This window comes from Callorhinchus milii, unplaced genomic scaffold, assembly GCF_018977255.1.
Source record: "Callorhinchus milii isolate IMCB2004 unplaced genomic scaffold, IMCB_Cmil_1.0 Scaffold7, whole genome shotgun sequence".
NCBI classification, from domain to species: domain Eukaryota; kingdom Metazoa; phylum Chordata; class Chondrichthyes; order Chimaeriformes; family Callorhinchidae; genus Callorhinchus; species Callorhinchus milii.
In genome coordinates this window covers 25,573,172-25,591,661 of record NW_024704748.1, presented here as the reverse complement: position 1 = coordinate 25,591,661, position 18,490 = coordinate 25,573,172, and the positions used below count along the sequence as shown (strand labels likewise).

Genomic DNA, 18,490 nt, shown 5'->3' with positions numbered 1-18,490 from the left:
GTTGTTGTTATTGTTGTGGGACACTGCTGTGCCCAATTGGCCTACATGTTCCCTCACAAAATATACAGCCATTTCGCTTTACACTATATTCTGTTAGCGTTAGAGGAATGAACTGCGAGCAACGATTAGACAAGGAAGTGCTTTTTAGTCTCGAAAGAGGGATCTTGCAGTGGTGTATAACCTTTTAAATGAGATTGAGAAGGTAAACCCAGAACAACGCTCAGATGCACCAAGACAGTAAAACAAAGGGACGAGTGTTTAGGGTTGCACAGGAGAATTGCGGAAATATGGGCTTGAAGGAGGCAAGGAAGGAAGCGAGGTGTAGGGACAGAGGGATGGAGTTTCAAAGAATGAGGAAAGAAAGGACAAAGGCCAAAACTGCTTGATGCAATGATGGGAGTATGGTAGGATGGATATTCTGGAAGGATGAGATAAAATGGTCTGTAAGGCTTTCTTAATCTGTACCTCTTTCATGATCTTGTGATCCTTATACTGTGTACCATAGGTGTTTCATAGCAAAATGTTCCAGGCAGGCAAAAAATACAACATTTCATCTGTGTGAGCAGCAGTTTATTTTTTAGTGTAAAGTGACTTTGTTCTTGTGTGGGGTTTTTTAACCTTCCGCTGCTGTGACCTCGCACTGCTCAAGTGTTTTATAGCAGCCTCACACACTCATAAACTGTTGCTGAGATAATGAGAGCAGCACTCGCTTCTGTACAGTTCACTGAAGGGAGATCAAGATCAATTTTTATTTAAAAAATGTCATTCTCAGAAGGGAAGTGACTGAGGGAACATGGCTGAGACACATGGGTCCTGTCCCAGCGCAGGGGGAAGAGACAATACAGACATGGAACAAATTAATTGGAAACGAAAGTGTAATGTTGTCGGAGGTGAAGCGAATCGGGGAGAGAGAGTTAATGATGTCTCCAGCTGGTCTAAAGAGAATATTAATGTAGAAGGAAAATGCTGCAGCAAACGGTGGTCGAATTTGAGGCTTGAAATAATGATAAGAATAGTCCTTACAATTGATATGATGCCTTCCACGTTTGGAGGACGTCTCAAAGGGCTTCACAGGATTTATCGTAAAGTCCCACAAATGGCCAATGACATGATTGACCCATTTCATTTTAGTCACCTGTAAAATTACTCCGATAAAATGCAAGTTAACAACGAGGGAGAAGCTGGTGGCTTCTAAATTTTAAATTTCAATTTTAAATTGCTCCTCGTTGCAGCACTTAGGGAGCAAGAAATGGCATTTGGAACAAACCCTTTAATTTGAAAAGATATTCAGCTTTCAAGGGAGATGTATGTCAGCTCCACTCAAAGATTGGAATATGATATCACAGAACTGCAGTCACACTGTAATGCCAAGCCAAGGATTATGTTCTAAAGGTGTTAAAACCATAGTTAGCGACATTATGCCATATTTAACATCACAGACTGCTGCTCCAGCAATGATTGAGCTCTGCACACTTTCACTGCAATTTACTGTGATTTGTCATTAAATGGGGATGTAAAATAAAATCATCGGAGGGCAGAGATAGTCTCTTTTTTTTCTTTCACCCTCACTGTTCTGTGGGGTTTTATATGCAATTTCATATTACATTGATGTAAAATTGATTTTTAAATAAAACTATTGTGTAACCATGTTGGTTTCGGAACTTTGTTCGGTTAAAAACTACTCCCCACACCCAAAGTCATCAATCTTTCGGAGCTTCTTGGCCTCTTGACACTAATTCAAATGTGTTTCAAAGACTCGGCACTTAGAAATCCGATATGGCATGTGCTTTGTGGGATTATATGCACAGTGTTCAAAACACCTCTGAGGCACTCGATTTATTGTATTCCACCTAGTTTTAGTCCAAAGAACGATTTCAAAAAATGCAAGGATTATTATTGCGTCTTTTAAGATTTTAAGATACAATTTAAGATCACGCTGAATAGTGGATCACTGCTTTTTAAAATAAAAAGCTTCCAAATTAAGACCGAACTTCAGAATTTTTCACAATCTGTGTCCGATCACACAGATCAGGCAGACTAAGACGGGGCGGAATTTTTGGCCTTCGCGGGCAAGGCAAAAAAACAACACTCTGCTAAGTGTAATGTGTGTCTTAAAATCAGTGTTGCGTGATGTGTTCCCACTGCTGGAAGTAACAAGAGTCGCTACCAACTGAGCTGGCTTGATATCCAAAATTACAGGCATTAGAATCCAAGATTGAAATCTCCAATCAAGTAATGGATTTTTTCATATGATTCTATTAAGAAAGGAGGTGGAAACCTTGACCCAATAACTGGTTTCTAAATAAACAGTATTTTCCCACTTACCTTCATTGCCTGACCCCACGTTGGGTGCCAGCATGTGTTGTGCTATTTAATTTCCGTCCCTTTAAGAATGCTATGTAAATATGTTTTGGGTTACCCTCTGAGTTATCTCGTAAAAGAGCAACGTTGAAGGTTTTGCAGTCTATTTGTTGCAGTCCTTTCAATTCTTTGGCACAAGAAATATATGAGCAATGTCATTAACATTTGTGGGCAACTGTTGTGATAAAATTTCACAGTGTATAGGACAACGACAGAAATAACTTGTACAACCCATAAACAAAGTGGATTTTTTTCCAACTTTACAATAATATTCTGCGAAGCGCTTGAGACGTCTCAATGGCGTGAAAAAGCGCTATATCAAATGCTAGTATTATTATTATCATTATTATTTACATCANCCCCCCACCTCCCGGCTGACTGCAATGCTCTAAACTTCAGTGTGGATAAAACAAGTTCAGTCCTCAAGGCTTTCTGGAGTCCTCTGTGTAAAGCGGAAAGTACGAACTCTGTGAAATTATAGCAAGTGTCTAGAGTGGAATTGGTATTTTTCTTGTGGCCTTAAAAGCTAATGTAAAATATGCAATTAATATCATGAGCTGTGCACTTCTGCCAATGATGGTGCTGTATATTACTGAAGGGGATGGAAGTTTGCAAAGGAAGTGCTTGAGAATGTTATTAATTTCGTCCATCTGTACACAAAATCCCACATCAAACACGCTTGAAAATCTGCTTATTATTTCACAGTATTATCACAGTAATGTGGTGGTCGTGGGTTGTGTTAAGTAAACCTGAATCATCAAGTTCAAGCACATTGCACTTATTACGGTGGCTTTCAGCCATCGAATGAATGCATTTGCTGATTAAATTAGAGCTGCCGCGTTTTTTTTAATTACAAAGATTGATATATTTTCTAATCGCGCTCCCAACAATAATTCAGGACAAAATGTCATTCCCAGGTAGTTACAGAAACATTAAACGCGAATCAAGAAAAACCTCCTTAGTTATGTTTAAGGCTCTAATACCAGGAGAGTTTGGGATCAGAGTTTGTAACCAACTGACACCAAATTGAGGCTGTTTATGACTGGGCTGGAACACCAAAGATAATAATCCAATAGTATTGCGGATTTCCAAAGACCACTTAATAGTACTTATACATTGGCCATCTTTCACTTAAAAATTAGCTTGCCTCTGCATGCAGAATCAAACTGCAGTGCTAAGAATTACCCGCTGAGTATTGTATTCTACTCAGTCTAATGTTATTTCAAGTTGAAATGAATCTTTTTTTTTGGGAGGGAGGGGGGGAAACTCAACAGGATATTCACATTTCAACTGGTGGTATCCTGGGCGTCACTTAATTTGGCAATTCTTGGCAATACCTGATTTGTGTTCAATCAATAGGACCTCCTTGAGATTACTGGAGCTGGCCCCACTCTTGGCACATTCATTCTGCAGTGTTGCCATAACTGGCAGCAGTGATGCAGGACACTTGAGGCAGGAGGGAAACTGCAGTTATGATAATTCCTAAATCGAGGTACATATTTCTCTAACTCTACTCTACCCACTGGAGACGACAAAGCAAGTGGTGTTTACTGTTATCTCCAGAGTCGCCGCATACCATTTGTTTTTGGCTTTGAGCAAGCGGAGACTGAAAGACTCCAGAGAGACTGAGATCCTGGGCCATCCATTCAGACTGACTGAGCTCCCAGCCCGCTGAACTGATCAGTGATGAAGTTTAAGACTTGAGGGCCTCTGGGCCACACAATGAGGAAGATTTGCAGGTCAGATAATAGAGTCACAACTTTGAGGCAACTGCACGTTGAAGTGTTTGTGGGTGAGATTGGTTCCAAGTAGCTGCTAGTGTTGTAGATTCCTCTGCACAGCGTGAATTGGATGGTAAGCAAAACACCAAGATATCATATTTCTGCTGAAAACAATGTAATCATGTTGCATCTGGAGGTGTTTAGTCACCTACTTCAGTGTGTACGGTGGTGAATGATTTATAGCTGGAATCTGCGCAAAGGATTTCTGTTGGATCCTTTCTAGCTTCAATTGTTCTGTCCCAGATAAGTGCCAGGGGAATAGACGAAAAGATTCTAAAATAGACCAAGAGGAGACAGGCAATGCTTAGCCATTTGTTCTCCTGCCATTGCCATTGGGAGTCCTGTAGCTCAGTGGTTAGAGAGCTCGCCTCGCAAGCGAGAGAACCTGGGTTTGATTCCCGGCAGGGCGAAACGTTGGGCAAGTTTCCTTACTCCACACGCCTCTGTTTACCAGCAATAAGTAGGAACCCGGTTGTTAGTCGATTGGTGGATCGCTTTTCCAGGGGTAATAATCCCTTAAAAGAACAAATAATAATAATTTGGCCACTCAATCCACGACTGTTTGTGGGACACTGCTGTGCGCAATTGGTTGCCATGTTTCGCCCACAAAATATAGTTACTTCACTTTACTGTATATTCAACGAAGTGCTTTGAGACGTCTCAAAGACATGATAAGGCACTACATCAAATACAAGGATTATTATTATTATTATTACTGCAGCTGAGCAAACTGACTGAGTGGGTAGCAAGTGACAGTGGGTCGAGGAAAGGAGGCAGGAGTAAAGCCAACGAAGTGTACACAAGGATTATTTCAGACTTACAGGAGGAGTGACTGCTGGGGAAGCTCTTTCTGCCCTCGGACACCATATGCTCGTCACCTGTGCACTGCATCTCAGGGTTCATGATGCCATCCGGAAAGCAACGGTAAAAGAAATCGGGCCGAGGCCTGAAAGAAAATGGTCAGGAGGCATGGATCAGGGAAATCAACATTTGACCACTGAAGTCTGGTCTGTTTACAGCGCAGGCAAAATCTATCCTGTTGCATCTGTCTTCACCCCGTCTGGTCTATTAACTGCAAGAGTCCGTGAACCCCCATTCTTTCCATTATTGAAACATTTCCATTATTCAAATTTGGCCTCTTTGATGCCCCACATTTAGGACAATTCCCAGGAACACAGAAATTGATGACTCCAATATAACGCTTGTTTATTTCAGTTTGTATCAATCCCTATAAAAAATGTTCTCAAGCAAATGCTCTTGCTCTGTGATCTGTTCTACATATCCACTTTACTCAATTGGGGAGAAACATTTGTACAGCGATCTAAGATCATATTAAAACAGTCTAAAGTCGGGCAATTTACCGACTTAATAAAGGAGAAGGAATAAATACATCAATTAATAAGTGATTACTTCAGTCCTGCCTCGGTTTACTTATTGCAGATCATTTATTTGGCAACTGAGTAATACTGTTATTGTGTCCATACAGTGAATAAGTTTGTGAATTAATCACAATTAAGCATGTACAAGGGAATGAATACCGCATTCCTGTTTCTACCTAAGATAAGACCTATCTTCTACATAAGACGTGAAAAGCGCTATATCAAATGCAAGGATTATTATTATTATTATTATTAGATGCAACCTGTATCTATTTCATAGCAATTTTGGAGGCTGGTAAATTCTCAACTGAAAGTACATCGGTCATGTCACATTGACTCAAGGGAACCTCACTGCACAAATCAAAGAGGTGTTTGTGGTGTCACAGATTTCTGGATTTCTTAATGAAGAAATTAATCAAGAAATACCACAAAATACACCTCAGTAATTGGAAGGGAGTTCCAAAGGTTCAAACTTAATCTTGTGAATGAAGACATCGTAGCTTTACTATTCATCATAGTCTTGTATTTTATCGTAAGCCAATCACCATTGCATTTTATTACACGCAAAGTGTATTCTAATGGAATTCCTCTGATGTATAAATATTATAATAATAATAATCCTTGCATTTGATATAGCGCCTCAACATGTCTTTGAGACGTCTCATTACCATTCACAGAATATACTATAATAATAATAATAATAATAATCCTTGCATTTGATATAGCGCTTTTCACGTCGGGAGGACATCCCAAAGCGCTTCACAGAACACACTGTAAAGTGAATTGACTGTATATTTTGTGGGCGAAATACCTTTTCGAGATATGTATGCAGTTGATGCTTGCTCTCGATTTTCTCTCGCTTTACTGGTTTCCGTGCTTTAAAACTGTTGCTTAGAGCTTGTCTGGGAGCAGACATTTGGTGTAGAACTTCCCCAGATGTTACATTAAGTACAATCCACATTGAGCTGTGGTGAGTGCTCCTCATTCATCACGTTGCAGTAACTAATGGAGCCACGTCAGGGGAGCTCTATGAACAATCTTTGTTTCCGAACTGCCTCTAATCAGCGGTTTCAAAGCACCGGAGACTGGAACAAAACGCAACTGAGGGACATCAAGAAGCATAGTGATCTCCACATTGAAACATTTAGAATTTTAGGGGGGAATTCAGTGTGGTAGACTTTCTCTTTAACAGCTGTTGGATACAAAGACATGAAGATATGCATCATTGCGGAGCCCTGTAGCTCAGTGGTTAGAGCACTCGCCTTGCAAGCGAGAGGACCTGGGTTTGTATAATAATAATAATAATAATCCTTGCATTTGATACAGCGCTTCTCACGTCTTCTCGACGTCTCAAAGCGCTTCACAGAATAGACTGTAAATTGAATTGACTGTATATTTGTGGGCGAAACGCGGCAGCCAATTGCGTACAGCAGCGTCCCACAAACAGTCGTGGGTTGAAAATGACCAATGTATTATTGTTTTGTTTTGGAGGGATTATTATCAGGCTCTGTGTGGAGTAAGGAAACTTGCCCAAGGTTTCGCCCTGACCTGCCAGGAATTGAACCCAGGTGTCTCGCTTGTAAAGCGAGTGCTCTAACCACTGAGCTACAGGACTTCACGGGCCGGGCAAAACTTTGGGCAACTTTCCTTACTCCACACGCTTCTGTTTACCTAACAGTAAGTAGGAACCCAGTTGTTCGTCAATTGGCAAATCCAAAAAGAAATAATAATAATTTTGTGTATATTCTGTGAAGCGCTTTGAAATGTCACGAAGATGTGATAATGCACCATATCAAATGCAAGTATTATTATTATTACAACATTTGGACCCTTCAGCCTGGTTGGGCTACGTATAAATATTTTTATCATTTTTTAATTTTATTATTTTCATTTTATTTATTTTCATTTTATCCCCTTTGCTGGGATTTTAAACATAAATTATGGTTGGGTTTTTTGGGGGGAATCCTGTATGCTGACATAATTATTGGTTTGAATGAAGATGAAAAGCGAATATTTTGCACGTGGAAGTGATGTGAATAAATCTTTACTAACTGACAGCATTGATGAATTCCACTTGGGGAGAACTGCAAATTGATTGTAATATGTGCATCGCCCTATTAACTGGACATTAAGTCAGATCAGCCTTATACTGAACATTCAACAGGATTCAGAAGTTGTATTATCAGACTTCATTAGGTTGTACATGAAGTATTATAAATCAGGATTACAATCAAGCCCTATTCCCAATGATGCATTACGACACTGGTTAATAAGACAGCAGTGAATCCTTGACTAAAATAGAGCATTTTGGTGACATTGCAGAGTATAAAGATGCTTCGAGAGGTGGGCAGGAATGACTAAAAATGTAGATTGAGAAACGCAAGCATTTTCGAAGCTTGACTCAAGACACAAAGCTCTTGAGCGCACCAACCCACGTGCTGCATTTCGCATTATTTATGCATTATTTAAACGCTCCGGGATCCTACATAAATGCTGAATGGCGCTATATAAATGCAAGTTGTTGTAGTAGCATTTGATTTGTTGCTGTGTATTGGCTGATGATCCAAGCTGTAAGTGGGACGCAGGAGTCTTGAAAATCCATTTCAAGATTGAAGACTGGGTATTACAGGTTATCGTACAGTTAAAATGAGATTTTGTCCAAAAATCTATAAATATCTCCTAGGATTCTGCAGGATTTTGACTTTTTCGATGTGGTGCTTGAGCAAGACACTGAGATTACGATGGCTTTCAAAACGATAATAATGTTAGTTTTCCCCACTGTCTTGATAAAATGCTATTAATCTTCTCTGCATTACCTTCATCGAGGCTTTTATTTTTAATTAATAAAAGGCTACTTGCTGGCAACTGTCAAAACCACCACGTTAGCAATTATTGCACAAGAACGCAATCATGTGCCGTAAAGTTAATTTGTATAAATAGTTCTATATTCCACCTGACAGGACTAATATATTAATGTCGAGTTTTGCACATTCAGTGTATTGTGGGCATTGGCTTATTAACCACACATTCAACCAGAACAGAATCTTTGCATAATACACCAAGCTGCCAAAAAAACTTCTCTGCACTATTCCAGCTGTTACATTCTACATGGATGGTTGCAAAGAGTAATTCAGTCTATTTAAAGATCCAGTTAGATCAGATCTGCAATTATTGAGGTTAAGATATTGGTTTACCGAGCTGCAAAAAAACATTGTATTGAATGGAGTGCCGGTTCTCACTTTAGATAGGATTTGTTTTAGAAAAGAATTTCAGTCTGTTGTGGCCATTTAAATGTACATTAATCATCTTCCTCTTGCGTCACTTCCTTCCTAGTTGCCTACACTCCAGCTGTACCCCAACGCACACTCTGGGGTCCCCAAGCCCAGAAGCTCTTGCCAACCTGCGCCTAATGCTCTCCAGAATTAGGTCAGCAGAATGCATCTCTCTGGGGAGAATGCTCATTGTATCCCTAACACAGGAATTTCCATGCATGAATAATGTGGAGCTCTCAATCTGGTTTGGATTCTCTTAAACTTGCTGATGTGTCAGACACCTGGCTGGCCAAAAACAATGTTTTCCTTATCAATTAATTCACTTTGCATTTCTTCTTGACTTACAAAAGTGAAATTGGGTTGTTGTTTTTTTTCCTGAAAGGGTCTTAACGGGGGCTGAATTCATGAAAAAGACATTTGGCCTATTTTATGTTTATTCACATATCAGATGACTTATCTCACACTGAAATGCAATATTGTGTAGATTGTTCACATATCGTTGAGATGAAAATGACGGATGACATTTGCCTTTTACCTCTCCCCAAACGTACATTTTAAGATCCATAGAAAACTGGTTTGAAAGTTAGGGCTGAACTCAATAATTTGTCAAATTTTGCAAGCTCTGAAATGCTCCCGTTATTAGTGAATCTACACCCGGGCGGAATCTTACCCCAACTGCCCCTTTAATGAGTTCCTATTTACAATCCTTGTATAAAGCAGTTTTATAAAAACATCCCGCTGGCATACAGGCAAGAAAGCATCTGTATCCAAACCGGATCTGCACAGATTAAGGTCCCAGGGCTACATACTACTTGAATCTGCTTTTTGATGTTGGCAGTGAGCTTTATCTTTTTCTAGCCAGGCTGATAAATAATGCTACTCATGACTTGAGCGCTCTGTACGTGCAGAGGATGGAGGTGGGGAAGGGAGTTCTTGTTGTGCCCTGAATGTACTTTACGAAGAGTGGCATTGATTGATCTGTTGTTGGGAATTGCTGTATCCGAGCCCTCAGGATTCAATGATCCTTTGGAGGAAATAAAATGGAGCTGGAGCTAGTTGTAAATGAAACACCTTGGAATATATTTTACTACCATTTACAAGCTCAGTACTGCCCTTGAGAAATGATCAGAAACAACGTTGAGATCAACAACAACTTGCATTTATATAGCGCCCTACATGTGGGGTGGGATCCCAGAGCGCTTGACAGTGGCGGAGTCTGACCCCGAGCTCGTTGAGATGAAAATGATGGAATTATTTTCAATTGGTCCCTAGAACATAGTTATCATTGTATTTCACAAAATAGTTGATCATCTCTATCTACAATACGCCTCTAACTTCTGGAACTTCTCCCTCAAGCCCTCCATGTCGTGCCCTCTATACCTGTCTCACCCGACTCCATTGGCTCCCTATCCTTCAGATGATCCAGTTCAAGATCCTGTTCCTCACCTACAAAGCCCTCCATGGCCTCGCCCCACCCTACCTCTGCGACGTCCTAACCCCCTACCAACCCGCCCGTTCCCTCCGCTCAGCCGGCTCTGGCCTGCTCCATGTCCCCCACCCCACCCGCCCCACCATTGGCGGGAGAGGCTTCAGCCACTCTGCCCCCAACCTCTGGAATTCCATCCCCCAATCACTCCGCCTCACCCCCTCCTTAGCCTCCTTCAAGTCCTGCCTCAAAACCCTCCTCTTCGACCATGCCATCGGCCACCCCTCTTCCCCTCCCCTCCCGTCTCCCCCCCCTGACCCCAGCTCGGGTCTGAAATGCTGTACACTGTCCAGCACCTTGGGATGTCCTCCCGACGTGAAAGGCGCTATACAAATAACAACCACCACAAAATTATATTGATAGAGTAAATGCAATCTTGTTGTTGTTGTCTTCAAGTCCCACCTCAAAACCTACCTCTTCAGCGCAGAATAAGGAATCAAATGCAAGACCTTCCCAGTCTGTGTGGTTTAGCTACAAATCTGGATAAAGTTACCTTTACTCACTGAACCGTTGAAGGAATTTAACTTCTATATGTCTTTGGAAATTGCACTTGATACCAAGCTAAAATGGCACAAAAATCCAACACAAATGACTAATTCAGAGCTAATAAAATGTTAATGTCTGACAAGTCACTGTGGCTGCTTCGGAAATATTTTAAAGCCTTTTCTTTTATAAAGAAGTCTAATTTTGCTGTATCTGCGTTAAATCTGAAACGCTCTTGAAATCTGATATGTGTTTCATCTCTGGAAGAGGTTTTATGGTCCCTTCGGGGAAAATTATGCAAAAAAAATATGCAGCATAAAACAATCCACTTTTTGAATCCCTATGTGGCCTCTTGTAGAACATTTTTGTTAATGGTAGAAAAGTTTCATGGTTTCAAGCAGTGCTATAATATACAATGTGGCGTGGGTGAGTACAGCAGAATCTTTTTAATATCAATTTATCTTATTCTCTGTTTAATTTGTCTTTGAATCTCTGGGACATGTTCATATCCAAATCAGTTTAATTATACAGTATTAATTTGGAGTCTGTTGCCTTGTGTTTGTATATTTCCCTATCATCCTGCATTTATTTTTACACAGATTGAATTGCTCCTACGTGATGCTGCTCTGCACAATAGTCTCTACAATAAAATGACAAATATAATTATGCCTTGTTCTGTTTCTCCCTCAAGGAAAGGCCCATCAAGCTTGCTCCTTCCATGTACGAAATTCAACCTGTGCCATCATGATTTCTACCCAACTTATTTCCTCTCACTTTGCAACAGACACCACTGTGAACTTTTTCTCTTTCCCAACGTTGTTATCAGTGATATGTGTTTATCCCCATCCGTCCACCATTCAGTCACACCCAGGTACTTTCCATTGGTCCCAAGAACACAGTTATCATTGTATTTCATGGAGGATTTGATCGTCTCTATCTACCCTACGCCCCTAGCCTCTGGAACTCCTCCCTCAAACACTCCGCCTCGTGCCCTCTCTATCTGGTTTCAAGTCTTGCTTCAAAACCTACCTCTTCAACCGTGCTTATGGTCATCTCCTTTCCCCCACCTCCTCCTACCCTCCCCTCGTATCCTGCTCAATGTCCGCCTCACCACTTAAAGCGCTCTGAGACCCTACATCAAGGGCACTAAATGTAAATTATTGTAGTCGAACGCTTACCTTTAAATTCCTCAGTCACATTCTTAACCAGTTACAGTATTTATTAAGTAAACCAACACATCAGCTGTATTGCTATTTTTCTCTTACGTTTAACGTACATGAATTGCTGGGGTTCCCTGACCAGAAATTTACAATACTTATCAATTAGGCAATTTTGATGTGCTTTATTGAACTATGAAACTTACCTTCCCACTATTAATTTAATTGTATTGGTAAAGATTCCATTCAAAGCGAGGGCCAGAGAAACAGCTGGATATTAAAAAAAAGCAGACACAAGGTTAGATAATACATTGACACCGAGCAGACAGAACAATAGAAACTATTTTTAAAAAAACACCAGAATTTCGATGTTTAAAGAAATTAACAACAGTCTATTATACACAGAGGACACACTTTACCTAAACAAGCTTCTTTGATCTCTGTTTTATCTGTCCTTCGAATTATTTTGACCACAAAGATCACAGCCACAGGCGTTAGGAATGAAATAGCCTGTGAAGACAGTGGAAACACAGCAAGGACAGAGATATTTAAATTCTGTGTACATGAATAATCCTGAAGCGCGCTGTAGGAAACTCCCGCAACAACACAAATCCCTGCACTTGGGAGCACGTTCGGGGGAAAAAAATACAATCAAAATCTGTAGTCGATGGCACACTGTGAATGGTTAAAATTTCAACAGCAAACCAAATAAATCTTTGTTGTTGCTTCTGGCTGTGTCGCTCTCACAAGAGAAGCAACACAAGAGATGTAACGCCAGGTCTGTGGATGTGATCCTATTTCTAATGTGCAACAGTTTGATAGTTTAGAGGAGTTGTGTTTCACAAAGAAGAAACTTCATCGTTGACACTTAAAATCTGCGCCCATTATATGTTTTATTAAGATCCATCAATGTTTTTTTTCCTTGAGGTTTATTCAAGTATTCTTTGCGCATAGTTCTTGAGAATATTTCGAGACCTTATTTTGTTGGAACTATTAATCTACCACCAATAAATCATATTTCATGAACGTATAATAATTTACTTACAGGATAACAGAGGGTCGATTACAAAGCTGCATTACATTTGAGGGATTCAGGTAGATCTGGAAATCCTAGGAAAAGGTTTTTTTACACAACCTCTATCACACTGAAATCAAAGCAAATCACAGGTATTTTCTGTGAAGTTGACTGACTGTTTGTGTGGGGAAACATGGTAAAGGTTTGTGCCAGCCGGCTCCTATATGCAGAAAATGACCAATTATTCTGGAGATTTCCAAGGCTCAAAGCAGAAGTTGAGTAGTTACTATCTATTGCACTGTCTGCGTCCCCACCCTCCATATGTGAATGAATTCACGTGATAATAAACGGTAATAATTATCCTTGCTCTTGACACAGTACCTTACCACTTCGGAAGGACATCTCAAAGCACTTTTGGAGTGACTATGTATTTGTGGGCAAATGTGTTAGCACATAGCAATGTCCCACAAACAGCCATGAAAGGAATGAGCAATTTTATTTGGGGGATTGTTGGCCAGGACACTGAGAGAAACTTCCTTCTCTTTCAAATAGTGCCATGCGATCTTTAACGTCCACCTGAACTCGATTTAAGGTCTCATCTGCAAGGCAGCATCTCTGAAAATGCATCAGACCCCCATTCTGCACTGGAGTGTCAACTTAGACTGACACTTCAAAGCTGTGTTGGGTGCGTGTTGCGTTGTGAAATAATTCACGTAACAATTGTTGCACCTCATTAGATATGAATGAAATGGGCCTTTTTCCACCAAGACATCCCTAAGTGCTTCCATCTCCCACTTGCAATCATTTTAAATTGCTCTTCCAGTTTGATATATGTGCACATCATGATGTATACATTTTTGTTTAGGAGATTCCGTGTCCTGAAATAAATATTTTATTTTAAAGTCATTTATTCTGTAGAAGAGCAAAAAGCATGTAGACTTCAGTGGGGTGAAGCTTGACTTGGAATGCCAGAGCTTAATTACCGCAGAATGGGTCAATGCATTTCTCCATCATACTGTAGTAATAATAATAATAATCCTTGCATTTGATATAGTGCTTTTCACATCTTCTAGACATCTCAAAGCGCTTCACAGGGAATTGACTGTATATTTATGGGTGAAACGAGGCAGCCAACTGCACACAGCAGCGTCCCACAGAATCATGCCTTGTCAGCGTGAGCACTTTCCAGCTTCATAAACAAGGTTTATGACAAACAAGACATGTTTATCCAAGCATTAATCTTTTACTCCATTTAAAGTGTCCGGCTTTCACTTTCAATGTATGGGCACAATAAATCAGAGTAAGTTACAGTGTCAGTCTGCATGCAACATCATGTAACCTGCCATTCTTTGCCATTAGTTATCTGAAGAGCTTAAAAATCATAAATAAATTCTGATTTGAAAAAAGGCAATCAATCATTTATGAACCACTTTCTTATGGTTTACGGTGTCAGGTAAGCAGACATTAATAGGCATTTGACAGGACCGTCTCAGACTGATGCATGTTTACATATTACATTTTTGAAAACCTGTTTGATGGAGGCTCAATTTTTCTGTTAACTCAGATCATCCAATCTACAATGAAGCAATGTTCATACCTAAAAGTACACTGGATCCTCCTAGATGTCATCTTTATGCTAGAATAGATGGGTGTTATGTTACTGATCATTGAAAATAAGTCTGGGTATGTTGTCAGTCAAACTCGCTATCCCCAATTTACTTTGTTTTCATTTGGAACGGAATTAGAGGATATGGGGAACGAGAAGGAACTAGGAATTGAGGAACAGGTTCTTGGAGGAGCAAACAGCAACACGAAAAAATGGCCTCACACTGTTGCTTTACATTTCTATGCTTCTATGAAAGTCATCTTAAGTCACTGAGAAACCAGGAGAGTTATTGCATTGATGTGTTGACTGGGTTCTTAACATGATTTGAATGGGAACCTTTATGTTAATTCTCAATCCTCATTTCATCTCCTTGACACAACAATCCCAACGTTCAGAACACTTGCATTTTGTCAGTTTGGTTAAAATGGCTTGTTTTTTTCAAGAGCAGTGATGCTATTTACACAATATTTTTGACTCAACTTTATCAAAGGCGAAGGGGAAAAAAAAATCTACTCTCTGTAAAAAGCAGTAGAATTCTATGTTTGCAAGACGACTGGCCGATTAGGATTGGTATAATAAGGTTCAGATTGCTTCACCACATCGAATTCAATGAAATGCTATCCAGCTAGAATTATATTTCGTAACTATAAATTATAATTTGGGAATTGCTTGAGATCTGACACATGAAATTGAAATGTGGTCACTGGGATTTTAGTCTGGCAGACAGCAAATATTTTTTATCTGGTCAAACACAGGCATATAGTGTTGAATCACTGAAATGGTTCCCCTGGTCCTAGAATACATACAATAAAAACTTAGCTATTGGCAGTTGCTGCCGCACAGTAACAACCTAGGAAGTCAGAATGTTATATGCTCATACGAAATGAAGCTGAGGCAAAGCATAAACCAATCCCAGAGGCAATGCTGTTTCAACCAAATACAATCTGCTCCGCGGTCTGTGTGTCTCAGACAGGTCATTAATTATCTGGTATCATTTGTACAGAACACTTAGCTCCTCAAAATCCCATGCATGCAGAGGGGTAGAAATTCTGTATTATACTGCCCCTGCGGCAATTAAGATTTGCGACGTAATTTAGAGAGTGAGCTGGAATGATGATCGTGAAATAACATCCGAAATTCTCCTGAGGAGTTAACTCATTTTGGGGGATATGGTACCTGCATCTAACTGGACAGTCAGGGATTTTTGGACCTGAGCTGGGAGTCAGGAGGGGTCGAGGACATGAGGGGTGAGGGTGGGAGAGTGGCCAAAGGCACACACGGTGGAAGAGGAAGGTCTTTGGACGGGACTTGAAGAAGGCAAGCAATGGGATGAGGTGGAGGGGTTGCGAGAGAGAGTTCCAGAGTGTGGGGTCAGTGATGCTGAATGCCCGACCACCAATTGTGGGGTGGGAAGTGCGGAGGACCTGAAGCAGGCCGGTGTCCGCCGAGCAGAGGGAGCGGACAGGCTGATACGGGGTTAGGAAGTCAGACTGGTAGGGAGGAGCAAGACCGTGGAGGGCTTTGATGGTGAGGGACGGACATAAACTGGAGCAGGGTAAACTGTGGTGGGGAAACTCAGAGAAGTAAGAAAAGACTCTGGACAACAATTATGTGTCCCCCAAAAAATAAAATACACCCTCCCCCCCCGTAGGCAAGGGGGAGGGTGTACCCAGTGTACAGGTATAAGAGGAGGTGAAGGTTTACAGCCTGTTCTCCCCAATGCCCATTGACCTCCATATACCCCACATTCTCTGTGCCAGGGAGCTTTGGGGAACCCCTTTCTGGTAGGAGAGAAAAATGCGTCTGATGTGATAATCATCCCCAGTGATACTGCACCCCACCCCGTTATCTCCACTGATGACTGGCGAGTCATGAGTTAAGAGGGGGGTGAATTGAGGATTATCAACAACAACAACTTGTATTTATATAGCGTCCCCCACGCTGGGAAGCATCCTGGTGCTCGACAGAAGGGCATAATCGGATGGAAAATTCAGAAGCTATTTTTACAGTGTTTTCCCCCAAATAGTCAAGTGTGACATTTGAATATTCAGTGACTACTCCAATGCACAAATGTTCCACCTATTTTAAAATAACATTTCACGGGGAAAGTAGGATTCAATAATAAAGCTGGCGGTGGTGATAAGTGTATTAGTATGATACAACATGTGGGGTAGAAAACCTAGCGTAACTGCAATTCCAAACACACTTAATTCAGACTTTGCTGCCAAGCCTAACAAGCTTTAGGAACTGCCTTTCAACTGGAGCTAAATCATTTATACAGCCTCATAAGATCATTTTCATTTTACTCTCTACCCCTGCTGTGTCCCGTCCCCCACCCCGCTGTGCGAGTAAGCTGAGAGTTATATGCTTCCAAGAGCATTTCTGTGAAGATGTGGTACAAAGTCAACTTGGACTTAACAGATACACTGTTTAGTGCTGGAAATTGCCAATGGCAATTGCACTTGACTCATTGCACTGTTTCACCTCCTTATTCTGGACATTAAAGATCACGTGACACTATGTGAAAAGAGAAGGGAGTTTCTCCCGGTGTTCTGGGCAACAATCCCTCAAATAAAATTGGTCGTTTATTTCATGGCTGTGACACTGCTGTGCGCAAATTGGCTTCTTAGTTTCGCCCACAAAATACATAGCCACTACACTTGAAAGTTAAGTCCTGTGAAGTGCTTTCAGAAGTCTGAACGACGTGATAAGGCTCTACACAAAATGTGAAGTTAATTGTTATGATTATTATTTATTATTATTATTAATTACCACTGGTGAGACAGTCAGTCGCCAAAGTAACAAAAGACTGTCCAGCCCATTGACTCTGTCGCAACAGCTGCGAGCTCACAGCATCATTGCACTTGCCAGGTGGTAGAGGGCAGCTGCTTAGTTAGCGCTGTTGTCTGTCCAGAGAGCGCTGGCAAAACAGCAGTGACCTTGCAGTCTGGACAGCTGAACGCTTTACCCCGAGTAAAGCATTTTTGCCTTCTCTTCGATCTTATGAATCACGTCTGACAGATAACAGCCTCATCCATTTCACATGATTCAGCTACCCGCAGATTTCTTTCTCGAAGTTAATGGAACTTACTTTTTTTACGTCCCGGGCAGATTAAATTACTGAGTAAAGGTCGTTGGGTAGCTAAGGACCAGTTGACCTTCTCATCCCACGCAAGCTTATTGCTGATACTGCTGCAGGTTTCAAACCTCGTTAACTGTTCAACAAGTTGAAGTTACTGACTTAATGGTTTCATCACACTGTCACCTTTAATGCCCCACATGCATTAAAACCTTGTGATTAATAATACGGTCACAAGATATTGAACATTGAGTCCCAGCACAAAACACTATAGCGCACTGACCTGTTTCTGAGCTGAGGTGAGCTGTTTTTTTAATTGGCATTTATTGCGTCTCAATAAACGTTAGGTATTGTTAGGTTTGATCGATTCACTTAGAGAGTGAGAAAGGCTCCAAGAAACTGTCAATTAATTTCTTGATATGTGTTCAATTGGTGGACTGTGTAAGGAAAGCATTCATGATGATACTACTACTACTACTAATAATAATAATCCTTGCATTTGATATAGCGCCTTATCACGTTGTCGAGACGTCTCAAAGCGCTTCACAGAATATACCATAAAGTGGAGTGACTATATATTTTGTGGGCGAAACACGGCAGCCAATTGCGCACAGCAGTGTCCTGAAACACTGGCTGCGTTATATCCATGATGTGATAATTATCACCAGTGATGTTCATGCCAACAGTGCATATTCCACTCATATAGACAGCCCATTGATAACTGCCCCTCCCTCCCTGAATTTGTTAACATGCGTCTTTGTCCGAAAATTACTGAGCCAGCCAAAGACACGTTTGTTCCGTCAATGTACAGATCCCAACATTTGAGTGCCTGTTGATGGGTTTCCGTCTTAACTCAACTTTTAACCCTCTT

The 18,490-nt window shown here is 40.8% G+C and overlaps 1 protein-coding gene and 1 non-coding gene across 2 annotated transcripts in view; both read right to left on the bottom strand.

The window, feature by feature from the left end:
- Nucleotides 1-18,490, bottom strand: part of plpp4 (phospholipid phosphatase 4) — a 75,433-nt gene that overhangs the window by 25,294 nt on the left and 31,649 nt on the right. Inside the window, exons 3-5 of the mRNA XM_007903892.2 lie at nt 12,339-12,429; nt 12,126-12,189; nt 4,964-5,088 (exon numbers count right to left, since the gene is read on the bottom strand). Of these exons, the coding sequence (XP_007902083.1) occupies nt 4,964-5,088; nt 12,126-12,189; nt 12,339-12,429 (280 nt within the window). The remainder of the gene's footprint in view (nt 1-4,963; nt 5,089-12,125; nt 12,190-12,338; nt 12,430-18,490) is intronic.
- trnav-uac lies at nt 7,065-7,139 on the bottom strand. The gene has a single exon. It is a non-coding gene; the product is annotated as a tRNA-Val (tRNA).